Below are 15205 nucleotides of genomic sequence, written 5' to 3' on the forward strand. Positions count from 1 at the left end.
AAAATTACGATTTTGCCCTCAGTAAAAATATTACAATTTTGTCCCCAATTCAAAATAAAAAAATGCTTTTGCCCTCAGTTCAAAATATTATTTTACCTCCATTTTAAAATTACGATTTTACCCAAGCTAAAAATTGCAATGTTGCCATAGTTTTTTTGGGCAAAACTATGGTAGTGTTTTATTTTACTTGGTTTACTCAATTTAGTTTTTATTTGTGTCAAACAACTGCCTAGCACTCGCTAATTGGTCCTGACAAATTATTGTTTTGCCCCCAACTCTAAATTACACACTTGCCATCGTTTTAGCAATTTTTTTTATCATAACTATGATAGTGTTTTTCTTTATTTGGTTAACTCGATGCATCTTTTTTATATCGTGTTATAAGTAGCATGTATAACTAACCGAAATAAATGCGTACATGTTATTAAACTAAGAAATATTTGGTTTAGCGCCCCGCAACACGGGCGGCGCATAACTCTAGTTGTCTCTATATATTAATTTCCAACATTGCAATGAATAGTAATAGGTCTTTAGTTGTTTTTTTTCCAAAATAAACTTTAGTATTTTTTCTTTTAATTGTGTAATAAAATTTTGCTTTTTGATAATCTGACCATAAAAGTTAAACAAGTTTAGTTTTTTTGTTAGTTTTTATTTTACACTTTTTCCGTGATTTTGTTGTCATTCGTTTGCTACTTAGTATAGTACGGTGTTTGGTGGTCACGATTGTTCCCTTGGGTTTTTTTTACCTCCAAAGCTTTCTAATATATGTCGTTGTAAATTTGATTCCGCCTACTTTTTATGTCACATGAGTCATCTGGGGTTAAAAATTCGTTTTTTTTGTTTTACGATTTTCCTGGTTTTGATCGTCGTTCGGTTGCTACTTAGCACGACGCCTCCAACCCCGTAACGCTGGTAGCACAATTTTACGACCCCTACCCCGCAACACGGGGGAGTTAAAACTAGTTACATAACAAACCGTATTGCGGACCAAAACTGACTTCCTAGAGTTTGATTTTAAAAATAGAGTTAATTATATAGTTAGTCCCTGTGGTTTGCACAAACTAACATACTTATGTACTAATAGTTTAAAATCATCTTCTAAAGTATTAACTTTTCATTTTTTAATGTTTGGAGGTATCATCGTTAATTATTTGTTAAGCTATTACTATCTAAGTATATTATTTTGTAGAATGAGAGTAAGTATCTAATTAACTCTTAAAAATATGAGATCATCACCCAGGATAGACTTTCAAATAGATCATACGACGTCGTAGTGTTACTATTCTGTCAAATGATTTTTGTAATTACCGCGAATATATGTGATTAGGGTTTACCTAATTCGTTTCAAGTTCAACCAGAGTGCGTCAATCGAAGTGATCTGATCTGCATCATACTTCAACAAATTAGGTAAACCCCATCGACCCAAATTGCTAGATTAATTCAATCATTGTTCTATTTGATCAAATTCTTAATTAATCTGTTGTTTATTTTCTTAATAGTTATCAGAAGTAAAATGAGTGATTTCAAGAACTGGTGGACTAAATCAACATTTTTTATATTATTGTTATTAATAACAATTTCTGGAACTTATGGATGGGGAAAAGAAGGACACTATGCTACTTGTAAAATTGCTGAGGTGAATCCCTTTCATTTTTTATTTATTTTTTCATGTTTGTTTATTGTTGCTATGCTTGTGAAGTTGTGATTATATTTGATTGGGAGTTTTTGTTGTGTTATTGGTTTGGAATTAAGTTTAGGGGTTTAGTAATGTTAAGTTTTTTCATGAAAGTTTCAAGCTTTAACTTTTGATTTATGCATTTTGGTCAAACTTGAATTTGTGTTTTCATGTTTGTTTATTGTTGGAAAAGATAGTTTATTTCATTCATACTTGCCAAGTTACATCAATACAGAAGGTAGACGGGCGACATGTTGTGCCGCCACCCCTTTCTGAATTGCAAACCCTAATCCACCAAAGACAAAACCTCGTCCCCCTGAGGCAGGCTAAGCAATTGTTGTGGATGACCCATTGGACCCTGATCAGGAATTGGATAGCTTCTGGCGCTAGGGAGCTAAATGTGTCAAAGGCAAAAGGGACAAAAACATGCTGGTTCTCTGCACAAGCTTTAGCGTGCTTATCAACTTTCTTTGATTCTGCCTTTCTTGCTGCTTGTCCAGCTACAAACCCGTTTTCCCTTAAACCAACCAGAGGGGAAACTCCTGTGAGGTCCACACAAGCATGTTTGCCCCTAGTCAAACCAAAGACGAGCAGATCCGCTGGTCGCAGAGTAGATCTCCCTTCCACAGGGTCCGTAAGGAAATTCACAGGAGCCTCTTTCTTAGCCGAAATCCCAGCTCTTCTCAGGAGCCTCTTTGTTGTGATGCTTCTGATTGCATTTGAGTGGGAGTTTTATGATGTCATTAGTTATGAATCAAGTGTAGGGCTTCAATTTTATTAAGTTTTTTCAAGAAAGTTTCGAGCTTTGACTTTTGATTTAAGCATTTTGGTCAAACTTGAGGGGTGTCATTAGTTAAGTTCTATGTTGACACTAATGGGTTCTTTTCAGCTATACTAATGAATATGGATTTTTGGAAGGATTACATAGGATTATGTAACATATGTTAAAATAGGAAAAATGTTGGATTATGTAACAGTGTTCATGTCAATTTGGCAGTCGAAAAGTATTAGGTTCAAGATCAAACTTCGATTATGGTTGCAAAAGTCGCTAGTCGGTCCCTAGTCGGTCGACCGGGGAGTTGAGAGTACTCAGGGAGTACTCGGACATGTTAAATTATAAAGAAATTAGTTTTTGGAAATTAAATATATGTCAAATAACATAAATTTACTAATATCTATAACAAAATACGTGAAAATGATATTAATTCTTTAATATGATAGGCATAGAAATTATGTTTTATTATTTTTAAGTCAAACTCGGCCCGAGTTGACCTACTAGATACGATTTTGGCTGAGGTTGACCGCGTTTGACCGGTTCCGAGTAATTAGGCGGAGTCAAAGAAAGTCGCATCGGCAGCCTACCTCGTAGCGACTACTCGGGGAGTACTCGGCCTTGGAAACCTTGTTTTACAACTATGCTTCGAAGTAAGTTTCTATGGAACAGAGGAAGTAGTAATGTTCAGTGAACATGCTGGTCAATTTGACCGGTACACATTAGTCAACATTGTGAGTTGAATGTTGATTAATCTTGTGGTGAGTTTTGAATGATATCTAAGAATGGGTAGAACATTTTGTTGCTGTTAATCTTTTTGTGAAGTTTTATAGTATTTTTTTTAATAACTAACGTGTTTCGCACATTGGCTTTTGCGATAAAACGAATCGGAGCGCCACAAGCTTTTTAAAACCAAGTACTTGAGTTCGTTGTTTATGTTGGTGTTTATTATTTTTTGCATTTATACATTTTGTGTCAGTTATATATGAAGTAGGTTCTTAATTTCTTATCCTCTATGAGACATTGGTGTAAGTTTCTTTTACAATACCAGTCATTTCTTAGCGAAGAAGCTTTAAAGGCGGTAAAAGAATTGCTACCAGAAACCGCTGAAGGTGATCTAGCTTCCGTCTGTTCCTGGCCCGATGAAATCAAGTGGATGTACAAGTGGCGGTGGACCAGCGAGTTGCATTACGTTGACACCCCTGATTTCCGGTGTAATTATGATTACTGCAGTAAGTTAACAAATCTCCTGCTATTTTTATTCGGTTCCCGACTTAATAAAGCAAGTTAAACTATTACTATTATTATTGTTATAATGTCACAGGGGACTGCCATGACTCATCTGGAGTCAAAGATAGGTGTGTTACGGGAGCCATTTACAACTACACGGAGCAACTTGTCACTGGCTATAACGCCTCGAATTCAGTTGTGAAGTGTAAGAACCAACTGTCGTTAGCTTTTTACACTAATTGAAAATTTGGAATTTATAATTTTTTTTAATTACAGACAACCTGACTGAAGCACTTATGTTCTTATCTCATTATATTGGGGATGTGCATCAGGTTAGATAAGTAAACGCATTGTGTTATTTGGGGTCTGAGAGAGTAGTAATATATTGGAAAATGCTTATTAAATGCCATTTTAGTCCCTGTGGTTTGGACCATTTTGCCAGTTTAGTCCAAAGGTTTCATTTTTAACATGCGGGTCCAAAAAGGTTTCACAGTTGCCATTTTAGTCCACTGGGTTAACTTCATCCGTTTTTTCTGTTAACGAGAAGGCCAATTCGGTCATTTTGTATGGCTGAATTGCCCTTTTAGTTAACAGAATTACATACAAAATGACCAAATTGGCCTTCTCGTTAACAGAAAAAACGGATGAAGTTAACCCAGTGGACTAAAATGGCAACTGTGAAACCTTTTTGGACCCACAGGTTAAAAATGAAACCTTTGGACTAAACTGGCAAAATGACCCAAACCACAGGGACTAAAATGGCATTTAACTCTAATTTTTTTTTTATTTATTTATTTTTTTATTTTTTTTTTGCAGCCTCTGCATGTTAGCTTTACTAGCGATGAAGGTGGAAACACAATAATAGTCAGGTGGTATAAAAGGAAGACCAATTTGCACCACGTACGTTAAAGTTTCATCAAACCCTTGCATTTTTCTGTTTTTTATTACAGTTTTATACTTTTATATATCGATAACCTAATAACAAAGGACTTCTCCGACTAGGGTATAAGAATGGGATCATGTCACAATTTCACAACTTATATTTCAGGTATGGGATAGTGATATAATTGAATCTGCCATGAAGACATTCTACGACAAGGATATCGACGTCATGATATCAGCAATTCAGAAGAATATCACAGTATGATTTCATCTGTTTTCTTTTAAACGCGTTATCTAGACACCCTAAGACCTCTTTCATGTTTGTTTATCTTTTGTTATGTTCTTGGAAATAGGATAAGTGGAGCAATGACATCTCTTCTTGGGCTAATTGTACATCTGGTGAAGATGTTTGTCCCGACCCGTAAGTGTAAAACTTTTCTTGCAAGTTCTCTTCTTAGTTTACTTATGCTATTAAAGGGTATTATAGTATTATCTTTGATACATGAATACACATGATAGCTGAGTGGTGATTTATTGCAGGTGGGCTTCCGAAAGCATTAAGTGTTCGTGTAATTACGCCTATAGAAATGCTACACCAGGAAGCACTCTAGAAGGTGTGTTACATCTATTATTCACCTCGACTAAGCGTTAACAGTATTTAAAGTCAATACAATTCTAATGAAATTTTTAGTATTTTCTAGGTGTGTTACATTTATTATTGTTTACTTGACATCTACCGCACGCATAATGCACACAAGAAACATACAAACTGTTTAGTTATATAGGTAGAGGATCCTGTACATTAATTCAGAAGTGTGAGAAGTGTATTATAACTATATATAACACATTATAAACACTGTGTAACACCATATAACAACATATAACACTATGTAACACTATATGACACTATATTTTGTCTGATAGCATGTCTATGATAGATGTATAGTGTTATATATTGTTATACAGTGTTATATGGTGTTATATGGTGTTACATAGTGTTATATGGTGTTATATAATGTTAGATATAGTGTTATAATACACTTCTCACACTTCTCACACTTTTGAATTAATGTACACTATCCCTACTCTAGTTTTATATACAACAAAACGCTTAATTATATTTTCACACTGTGTCAGACGAGTACTTCCTCTCACGTTTGCCGATTGTGGAGATGAGGCTCGCACAAGGTGGGGTCCGTCTGGCTGCAACACTTAACCGGATCTTCGATCCATACCCTCCAGTCACGCAGAAATTAGCGTATTTTGGGAACATCCAACGTGCGTCTCACACGATTTGAAGCTGATTGTAAGTCAACAAACTTACTTTGTGAATTAGTTATTTGTCTTAGTAGTTGGCATGCTAATCTTTTTCGACGCATGCATTATGCACAGTCTTCTTAATTGGTGCTCAAAACCATGTACAAGTTTAATATTTGAATTCTGTATTAGCAGTATTTGTTTGACTAATTTATATAAAATCTGATATTTCTAGAAAAAACAAATGATTTGGACCTTTAAATTGTGGCCGGTAAAGCAGAGAGCCTTATGATGACCCCTGATAAAGGAGTTCTATTTCCGCTAATGTTACAAAGTTTTGTGACTGTAAGTCGCAAAATGTTGTTATATTTTATAAATCAATCAACTGACATGACCCTTTCAAATAATTCAACACATTCATGTGGTACTTTGTTATATTCACTAAAAAGTAAAAACCAATATTTCTAACTACTTTTATTTATATTCCATTATTATAAACTACTAAATTAATCACCAATAACGTAGAAACATAATGTCATTGATTTAGTGGAGAGTATGTAGTTTTCGTATAGAAATTTTTGGGTATACACGTTTTGACCCCCCGGTTTTATAGAAATTTTTGAATATATACATTTTCGACCCCCGGTCGGAAATCTCAAGCTTCACCACTGCTTAACGGGTTAGTCACAAAAAAATGCGAGGAAAAATGGATATGGTTGAGGGATTCCTCGGGTGAGGGCCGTCCTTGATAATTCAATGCCCTGTGTGCGACTAGGCAAATGCGCCCCTAAAATATTAGTTGTAATCTTGAATCTTCGATGTCGTGTGCTTTATATGAACTGATCTCCCTTGATCTTCATGTTTTCAAATTTTCTTTGAGACGGCCCTGCCTCAAGTGATTTGTCGGTACGATCAATTAGAGCATTCACATTCAAAGAACCAAATTCTGTGTGGGGTGTTTTTAAAATATAAAAAGTATAAAAAGTGGTTGTGAGTGGAGGAGAGAGAAAATGTTACTGTTCATCTGTATATTTGGGGGGACACTGTTCACCCCCTATAATTTTTTAATATATTTTGAAAGTGGTTGTGAGTGGAGGAGAGAGAAAAGGTAATAATAAAGGTATAAAAATTATTATTTAATTGAAAGGGAGAGAGAAAATGTAGTGTTTTTTAGTGTGATTTAGGGTGAAAATATAGTGGAATGGATGTGAATGCTCTTAGATTGAAGATTGAAACAGGAAACTACAATCCAGAAACCTTCACTCACAATTGGATTAACTAGGTGGCCTGATACTTTTTAAAAACCTTCCAAGCATTTAATTTTTTTCTTGTATTCTATACTTGAAAATTAATTATGATTTTCACACCTTAATAATAATAACAACTTTATTTTTCTTTTTCACACCTTAATAATAATAAGAATAATAATAAGAAGAATAATAAGAAGGAGAAGGAGAAGAAGAAGTAGTAGTAGTTCTGCGTGTCAATATGTAGAGCCCCGAAGGAATTCTGCATGTCTCTGATACCATTCAGGGGGTATTAGCCGAAATATTTTGTCGGTTCAAAATTGATAACTCAAGTAGGTTATTATCTATAAAATTAAAGATCAAATCAAAATTATTTATGTTTATTATTAAAGTTAGCCACATATTAAATCTACTTTACATGATATAAATTTTAAGAAAGACTATAAAATTAAAAAAGTAACATTATTCCTTTATTTCTTATCATTCTAGATTATAAAAACAATCATAAAATAAAACTTTGTTTGAATTTGTTTATTAAAAGTTTCCTTGTAAACCCTAAGAGTGTCAATTATTTAAAAATATTTCAAAATTAAAAAGAACAAGGGTCCAACATGCTTCCGTACCTTTTTGCCGTTTTGACCAAAATATTGCCGGGTTACACCACGGGTCTTTTAACTAGGTTCTTTCACACCAAACTTAAGAGGTCTTAGGTAACTCCCCTTTGGATCCTTCAATAATATCTAGCACAACCTGGTTTCATTTCCTACCTCCGGTGTAGGGTAAAAAGACGGTTTAAGATTGGAGATTTTTTTCTTTTTAATAGAGAAATATCTAAAAATAGAAAGAACACTAAAAAGACTTTATAAGGAAAAGGGAAAGCTTTTTATTTCATGCGGGGTGTTCATCGAATCGAATATCGAATTTTCGAATTATTCGAATCGAATTGTTCGAATAATTTTTATTTTTCCTTGAATTCGTATTCGATTCGAATTCGATTAAAATCTACCAAATTCGATTCGAATTCGTATTCGAATAAAAAACCCAATTCGTATTCGATTCGTATTCGATTAAAAATTCGAATTCGAATCGAATTCGAATAAATTCGATATAATTCAGATTCTTTAAAAACATGTAAAAAACATTCAAAATGAAACATAAATTTTAAAGCAGCCATAAAGCACGAAAATGTTCCAAATAAAGTACCACAAGTCTAAAATTCAAAACGAGAAGTCGGGAATAACCACTCCACATTACAAGTTAATATTTTTATGCTTAGAAATCTATTGATAGATTTGTTACTTAGGTTTTACTTATGGGCCATGTAGTGGGTTTGGTAAGTAATGGGTAATTTGAATACTTGGAAAAAAATTTGAAAATAATTTATAGTATAGCCTAAAAAAGTTATATATATTATATATAAAAATAATAAATAAAAGTGTATAATTTTTATTCGAATTTCGAATCGAATCGAATTTGAAATTATAAATCCGTATTCGATTCGTATTCGATTTACTTGAGTCGAATTGAATCGAATTCGAATTCTTATAATCGAAACGAATTCTTGATAATCGAATCGAATTTAAACGAATTTTGAATTTTTCGAATTCGAAATGAATTCTGCACACCCCTATTTCATGGTGGATGATTTAAAATGGATGATGTTTAGAAAAGATACAAAAGCTAAGGAAAATACAACACATTTCTTTAGTACATGGAAAACTTTTTTAAAGATTTGTTGAAGCTTGATCCCTTTCATCCCCCCCCCCCTCCCTCTTCCTCTTTTTATAGCCTCTTTTTCTAGATAAACTCCAGGTCTTTTCACTTGTTTTTTCTCTTCACATGCTCTCATTATGACACGAGCCTTCCTTGTAACTTTCATTTTGTTAGGAGGGCTTGAAAGTTGTCTCTTTGTGAAAGAAAGTCCACTCTTGGGAATTTGGACTTCTTTAATGATTACTTCCTCCTTAGCCACGTTCATTCTTGTCTCATAAAGTTGGTGGGCATGGGGAAGGCAAATTTTGACTCCATGTGAGTCTTAAAGGCTTGTTTCAATGCCTTATCTTCGTAAGATATAAAATCGTATTATAAGTTATTTGAAAATCTTATTTGGAGTATAGGATTTAAAAAATCCTTAATCTTCAGATGTTTGACCCTCATTTTGAGAATCAATACTCATATCGTCCTTGTCTTTTTGTTTATAACATACTGGACACATATATCTTGGATTCATATCTTTTTTATGATTCCTAAATAAGCAAACCTTTTCTTGAGCCTGAGGACTCGATTTTATTATGCCCTTTTCTAAAAGTTGAATTTTATCCTCTAAATATTTTTTGGTTGATGGTGGAGTATTTTTTGCTGGGGAAATGTCATGAAGAAAACATATTTTTAATAATAACAATAACAATACAATAATAATAATAATAATAATAATAATAATAATAATAATAAAAGAAGTCTTGCATTTTTGAAGAGCTGATGAGCTGACCAGGAACCCTAACGATTTGGTCCTAACACCTCTAAACAAGTAACTCAATTCTATATGTTAGATTGGATTTTGATTTATTTATTTATTTATTTTTTACTCAACAGGTTAGACCAATCGATAGCTAAAATGGAAAGGTTTATGTTTGATGCAACCGCCCATATTGACCAATCATTGAATGGTACTGTAAATATCGGTTAGATTGGATTTTGATTTATTTATTTATTTATTTTTTACTCAACAGGTTAGACCAATCGATAGCTAAAATGGAAAGGTTTATGTTTGATGCAACCGCCCATATTGACCAATCATTGAATGGTACTGTAAATATCGGTTGAAAATGTATGGTATAAGAATAACCTAACAAATTAGTTTTGTTAAAGTTTCAGTTTAATTTAGTATTTTAAACTTATGTACTATTTAAATACACACTAAATTTAATTATGACGTTATTCAATTCTTGTGTCACCAATGAAGTGATAAGGCAACATGTTCAATCACCAGTCTGGTTATGAAAAGATTGGTTAAAACACCTCTATAAAACTTGCAAATATTCTCTAATTGGATAGAGTTGTCTCTATACAATCTTAAAAGTGTTTTACATTCTATTAGTTGCAAACACATTTTTGAAACAAAGAACAGAGTTTCTAGTTCACTATATCATCTTGACTATTCGGTTTGCAAGCCTAGCACCATTTGAACCTCCACTACTGAGCGAAAAGTTCTTTACAAGGTTAATGGCATATGCATATATTCAGTTGCAATTCACATACTACTAGTAATTTTCTGAAGATGTCCTCAACTGGTAAGCCAACATATGGCGTAACAATAATAAAATTTAACTACGAAAAAGACATCTATCAACAAATCTCAGCATCCATCACTTCTGATGTGTTTTCTTCTGATTTGTACAGTTTCTAGGTGGTGCTGGTGGCTGTTTACCACCTCTGCCGCCACCTCCAACCCTCCTCGGCCGCCCTAATCCTCTTTTAACGGTTTTCGGATCAGCAGCACCAAGAGAGTCAACGTTTGACTTTTTACAACTTTCAGTTTCAGGATTCAGGGTACTAGAACTGGAATTACTGCTGAGTTTCAAATACCCATGTGGGCCTGCCATCGGGCTACTAGTAGGAAACTTAACAACGAGCTTCGGTTGTTTACATGGGGCCCGCGGCCTAACACTTCGGGGTCTTACAGGAGTGGACATTGAAGGAAAACATAGGATGGATGATGATAAAGGTTTGCTATTGCTGCTGTTGGAATCGGTTAATAACTCTTTGTACCGTTTGGTGACTATGCCCCGGAGGGTCAATGCAGATTGGTATTCTCGTGTTCGTTTTGAGTAGAACACGAGGGCGTTGTTGGCTAGCAAAAGCAAGTCTTTGAAGAGTTCTCGTGTTGACTTTATACAGTTGTTAGCAATTCTTGATTTGACCGTGTCAAGATCCATATGTTGTTTGATAGTATTTCTATACCGTGCTCGTTTCTGCAGAAAAAAAAAAGAAAGAAGTTTGACTTTCCAGGTCAACAACCAAACCAAAAAAACAATAAGTTTTGACTTCTTGGGTCAACAGACTAAACTTCTTATTCAAGATTGACATAGGTTTCTTAAATCTTGGAAAACAACATTATACATGTGTGAAACTTAACGAACAAAAGTTTCATGTTCGTGTTCGTTCATTTATTAAACAAACAAACATAAACGAACTTCCTGCCGAACAGTTCACATACTGTTCGCTGAATGTTTGGTTCGTTTACAGCCCTACTGATAAGTAAACGGGTCAATGAAGAGAACCCAAAACTGAGGATATTACCTGACTATCGAGGCGGCGTCTAAAGACCAATGCATACTGATTCTCCGTAACAGAATTAAAAATCCCGACCAAATCATCAAACTGCGGGCCCTCTCCATCCGCGCCAGACGACCGCACACAACCGCTGCTCGTCGAAGTCTCGTCCCGCCGAATGCCGCTGCTAGAACCCGGATTCTCACTCTCTACAATCCCGTCTTTCACATCCCAATTACCGTCTTTCCTCTTTCGTTTCCCTCTTTGTTTTCTAATCATACATGATTCGCGTACTTCCGGTTTTACCTCGGGCGAATCGAGGGATGGGCTGTGAGATTTGGGTTGCGGGTTTGGTTCGAGATCTTGTGTGAAACTTCCGGCAGATGGTTCGAATTCTTCTTTTGACACATGTTTTTGAATACTTTTAATCGTGACCGTATTTGTGTTTGGTAGTGATTGAGGTGGGGATTCGGTTTGGCTTGAATCGTAATTGATTTGATCACAATGCCCCTTTTCGGCTTTGAGATTTTCAAGCTTTGATACGAGAAGCCTAAAGAAAAAGTTGTAATGTCTAAGCAAAACTGTAACTGATGAAATACAACGGTTTGATTATTTAATTGGTTTGATCTACAAAATGGGAAAGATGAGACTGACCCGATTGATTCTTCTGATTTCTCAAGCGCCTGCTTCAATTCAGCAACTCGACGTTCTCGAAGCTCATCGTACCAATATCTAACGGATCAAAACCACGGCGAGCAACAAATTTAAAGCCTGTTCAAGATATGCTTCAAAAACAATCGCGCTACGTATAACAAGCTTGACAATATCAAATAGAGTGATTGACTTTTTTTACCATCCTGATTGGCAAACATGACTGACATAATCTAGATTTTTTTTATTAAATTTATATTTCTGCAGTTTGTCAAAAAGCACAAATTTTGAGACCATATAACAAAACCAAGTTCAGTGGTTTCAAAAATCAAACACTGAAAAGAGTTTCATATTAGAAGTGAAAACAAGCAAATGTAGTCTGCATCAAAAGGAAATTAGACATTTAGACGTCGTCTGGTGGGAACCACGAGCGCGATTCTTGGATCACCAGAAAGTAGAGGGGTGTTAGTGACCAAGTTTGGCTAATTACAGACAAATTAAATCAACAGAATAATCAATCTGGGTTATCGTTTATCCCTAACAAGGCAAAAGGATTATGGATCAAATACAAAATCTTAAAAAAAGGGTAGTTGCACGGTACCCCTGACCGCGGAAGGGATCTCCCTTCCCAGTTCACCACCCGACAAGGATCCCTGGCGGCAAATACCCATAGCCATCAAAGAGGGGTAAGAAACATGTTTCGAACCCGAGACCTCGAGTGTCCTCGGTCCGGCTTTAAAGCGGGTGTCGGTGGCCACCAAAGTGGCACTAATGGGAATTGAACTTGGGTCTCCACTGGTTAAATACAAAATCTTAGCTAAAGGGGAAACGGGTTAACGGGCTGAAAGTCATCCAAAGTGTATTCAACTTTATAGCAACCTAAATCTTTTTAAGAGCATTGTGTTGTAATCATATTTGATAGATTAATTTTTTTGATAAAAAAGGACAATAAATCATAAATGTTTACAGGTCAAGTCAACCCAATCATTTTCAACCTGTACCAAAAGCAATGAAACTAATTTAAACTGGTCACCCAACCAACCAACCAACCAACCCATTATATGCCTCTAGTACAAAAACATCATATGAAAAAAAGAAGAAGAAACAGGATCCTCACTTGGAACCAGTAAAGCGTTGCTGCAGATCTTCATACCTTGCTCTACATGCCTGCAGGTTGCGTAATGTGAGTACGAAATAGCAGTTTAAAAAAGAAAAAAAATCCTAACATGAGCTTGGTTTGATCAAGTAACAAACCCTGAAGAAGCCTATATTAGGCTATGGGTCATTATTAACAATTAAAACAAACTAAATACATTATATACAATTAAAACTATTTAATAATTGTACTGGCTACACCCATAAATATCAATTTGTGCTTCACAAAAGCCATCATCCTAACCTTTCTTTCATTTCACATTCTCTTTTCTTGAAAGTAAAAACACTTTCGTAAATGTATATCCGAGTCTTAACCAAACAGAGCAGGGGTGTTCATAGTCTGGTTCGACTGAAACAAACAACCTAATTCCACCATCCATTCTTTCCAATTCAAAATCGCCGGTTTACATTAATTTTAAAAAAATCACAAACACGGGTCCACATGACGAAATATTTTTATACTAAAAACAACACAGACAATTCAAATATCAATTCCAAGATTAGAAGATACAGTGGATATGATGTAACCATAAAAGAGTGTTGTGACCGAACTTAGCAGCAGGGATGTTCACAGTCCGGCTAAGCCGAAAGAAACAACTTACTCCACCATCCATTCTTTGGTCAAACTGGCCTTGTTCGTGTTTGTTCATTAAGGAATGAACATGTTCATGAACGGTTCACGAACACATACCGCACGAGATTTCTTGTTTATGTTCATTCATTAAGGAGATTTCTAGTTTGTGTTCGTTCATTATAGAAATGAACATGTTCATGAACACTTACCAAACGTAAACGAATACAAACAAATGTTCATGAACACAAACGAACGTTATACATACATTTTAAAATAAAATCTGCATTTTTTCAACAGTAAAAACGAATAATCCACCAAAAATAAGTAAGTATATAACATAACTATCCGAACACTGTTGACATAATCATAATAAACACAAAAATTGAGAAGTTTGTCAAGCCGAAACTGAAACAGTTAAATGAGTGATGTTGGCGGAGACGAATAGTATAACTATGGTTTCAAAATTTTAAAAACTAAAACCAATGAAATTAAAATAAAAGTATAAAAAAAACCTTAAAAGTTAAAATGAACGGACACAAGCGAACATAAATGAACACATCACTGAACGTTCAAGAACATGTCCGTTCGATTAACTAACCGATAACAATTTCTTGTTAATATCCGTTCATTAAGTAAACGAACGAACGTAAACGAACTTCCCGCCAAACTGTTCAGGAACTTTTAGTTGAACGTTCAATTCGCTTACAGCCCAACTCCTTCCATTCTTTCCAATTCAAAATCCCAAGTTTATTAAATTTTTAAAAAATACCAAACATGGGCCTACATGTCAAAATATTCTTTCCCAAAAAACAAATTCAATGTCAATTCCAACGTTAAAGTGGATATAATAAATAATATAACATAACATTATAACAAACTTGATTGGCCTTTTTTTATTTACCACATTTACCCTCAAGAAACCAATAGTAATAATAACAGACCTCCGGGGTGAAGTAAAGCGGGTAAACGGTTCGGGTCCGGAGCTCCGACGAAATAACGTCCCAATCACCGGTACCATGCCGGAGAACCGCACCACCGAGGATAAGCTCCTCCCACGTACCCCATACCTTCTTCACAACCACGCTGACGTCATCCATAAAACAGTGCGCACGTTAGCAAAAAACTGCAGAAACCCTCGTTCCGTCGCCGGAAACCACCAAACCTGATCGGAAAACCGCCGGTTACAGAAGAAATAACAAAATTGGGAATAAAATTGGAACAGAGTGATTGATTTGTGTGAGTTTTGGGGGGAATTAGGGTTTGAGTGAGGAATGAAGAATGAAGAATTGGATATTGAATTGGAGATTAGGGTTTGATATCGAGATGATTGTGTGAGAATTTTTTGAAATTGGTTTGAAGAAGAATGGTTTTCCTGCAAAATCTCCCTCCCTCTCTCTCTAGAAAGTTTCTCTCTCTAAGATGGGAATTGAAATTGAACTGCCCTATTCCAACAATCAATTTTTTGTTTTTTTTAAATTATTTTTACCCTG

General features: G+C 35.0%; 2 protein-coding genes across 2 annotated transcripts; one reads left to right on the plus strand and one right to left on the minus strand.

Annotated features, from left to right (window-relative positions):
* Nucleotides 1–1195: 1195 nt before the first annotated feature.
* LOC110890627 (endonuclease 4) lies at nt 1196–6057 on the plus strand. Its single transcript, XM_022138237.1, has 10 exons — nt 1196–1407; nt 1500–1636; nt 3499–3679; nt 3772–3882; nt 3954–4009; nt 4494–4577; nt 4726–4818; nt 4913–4980; nt 5100–5173; nt 5697–6057. Exons 2-10 carry the CDS (start codon nt 1514–1516, stop codon nt 5855–5857), a joined length of 951 nt encoding a protein of 316 aa, XP_021993929.1. The 5' UTR covers nt 1196–1407; nt 1500–1513; the 3' UTR covers nt 5858–6057.
* A 4163-nt stretch (nt 6058–10220) lies between these two features.
* Nucleotides 10221–15173, minus strand: LOC118483674. The gene is made up of 5 exons (XM_035979158.1): nt 14657–15173; nt 13104–13153; nt 11990–12067; nt 11363–11885; nt 10221–11034 (listed from the first exon to the last, which is right to left on the minus strand). Exons 1-5 carry the CDS (start codon nt 14810–14812, stop codon nt 10429–10431), a joined length of 1413 nt encoding a protein of 470 aa, XP_035835051.1. The 5' UTR covers nt 14813–15173; the 3' UTR covers nt 10221–10428.
* Nucleotides 15174–15205: the final 32 nt, after the last annotated feature.

Source organism: Helianthus annuus, chromosome 11, assembly GCF_002127325.2.
Source record: "Helianthus annuus cultivar XRQ/B chromosome 11, HanXRQr2.0-SUNRISE, whole genome shotgun sequence".
NCBI lineage: Eukaryota > Viridiplantae > Streptophyta > Magnoliopsida > Asterales > Asteraceae > Helianthus > Helianthus annuus.

Excerpts from the sequence above, each read along its gene's own strand:
- LOC118483674 (XM_035979158.1), bottom strand. The coding sequence starts at position 14,812 with ATGGATGACGTCAGCGTGGTTGTGAAGAAGGTATGGGGTACGTGGGAG. Across the intron at positions 13,154-14,656 it reads CGCTTTACTTCACCCCGGAG|GCATGTAGAGCAAGGTATGA; the intron begins GTCTGTTATTAT and ends CGCAACCTGCAG. Across the intron at positions 11,886-11,989 it reads AAATCAGAAGAATCAATCGG|GCTTCTCGTATCAAAGCTTG; the intron begins GTCAGTCTCATC and ends CTTTTTCTTTAG.
- LOC110890627 (XM_022138237.1), top strand. The coding sequence starts at position 1,514 with ATGAGTGATTTCAAGAACTGGTGGACTAAATCAACATTTTTTATATTA. Across the intron at positions 3,680-3,771 it reads GTGTAATTATGATTACTGCA|GGGACTGCCATGACTCATCT; the intron begins GTAAGTTAACAA and ends ATAATGTCACAG. Across the intron at positions 4,981-5,099 it reads GAAGATGTTTGTCCCGACCC|GTGGGCTTCCGAAAGCATTA; the intron begins GTAAGTGTAAAA and ends GATTTATTGCAG.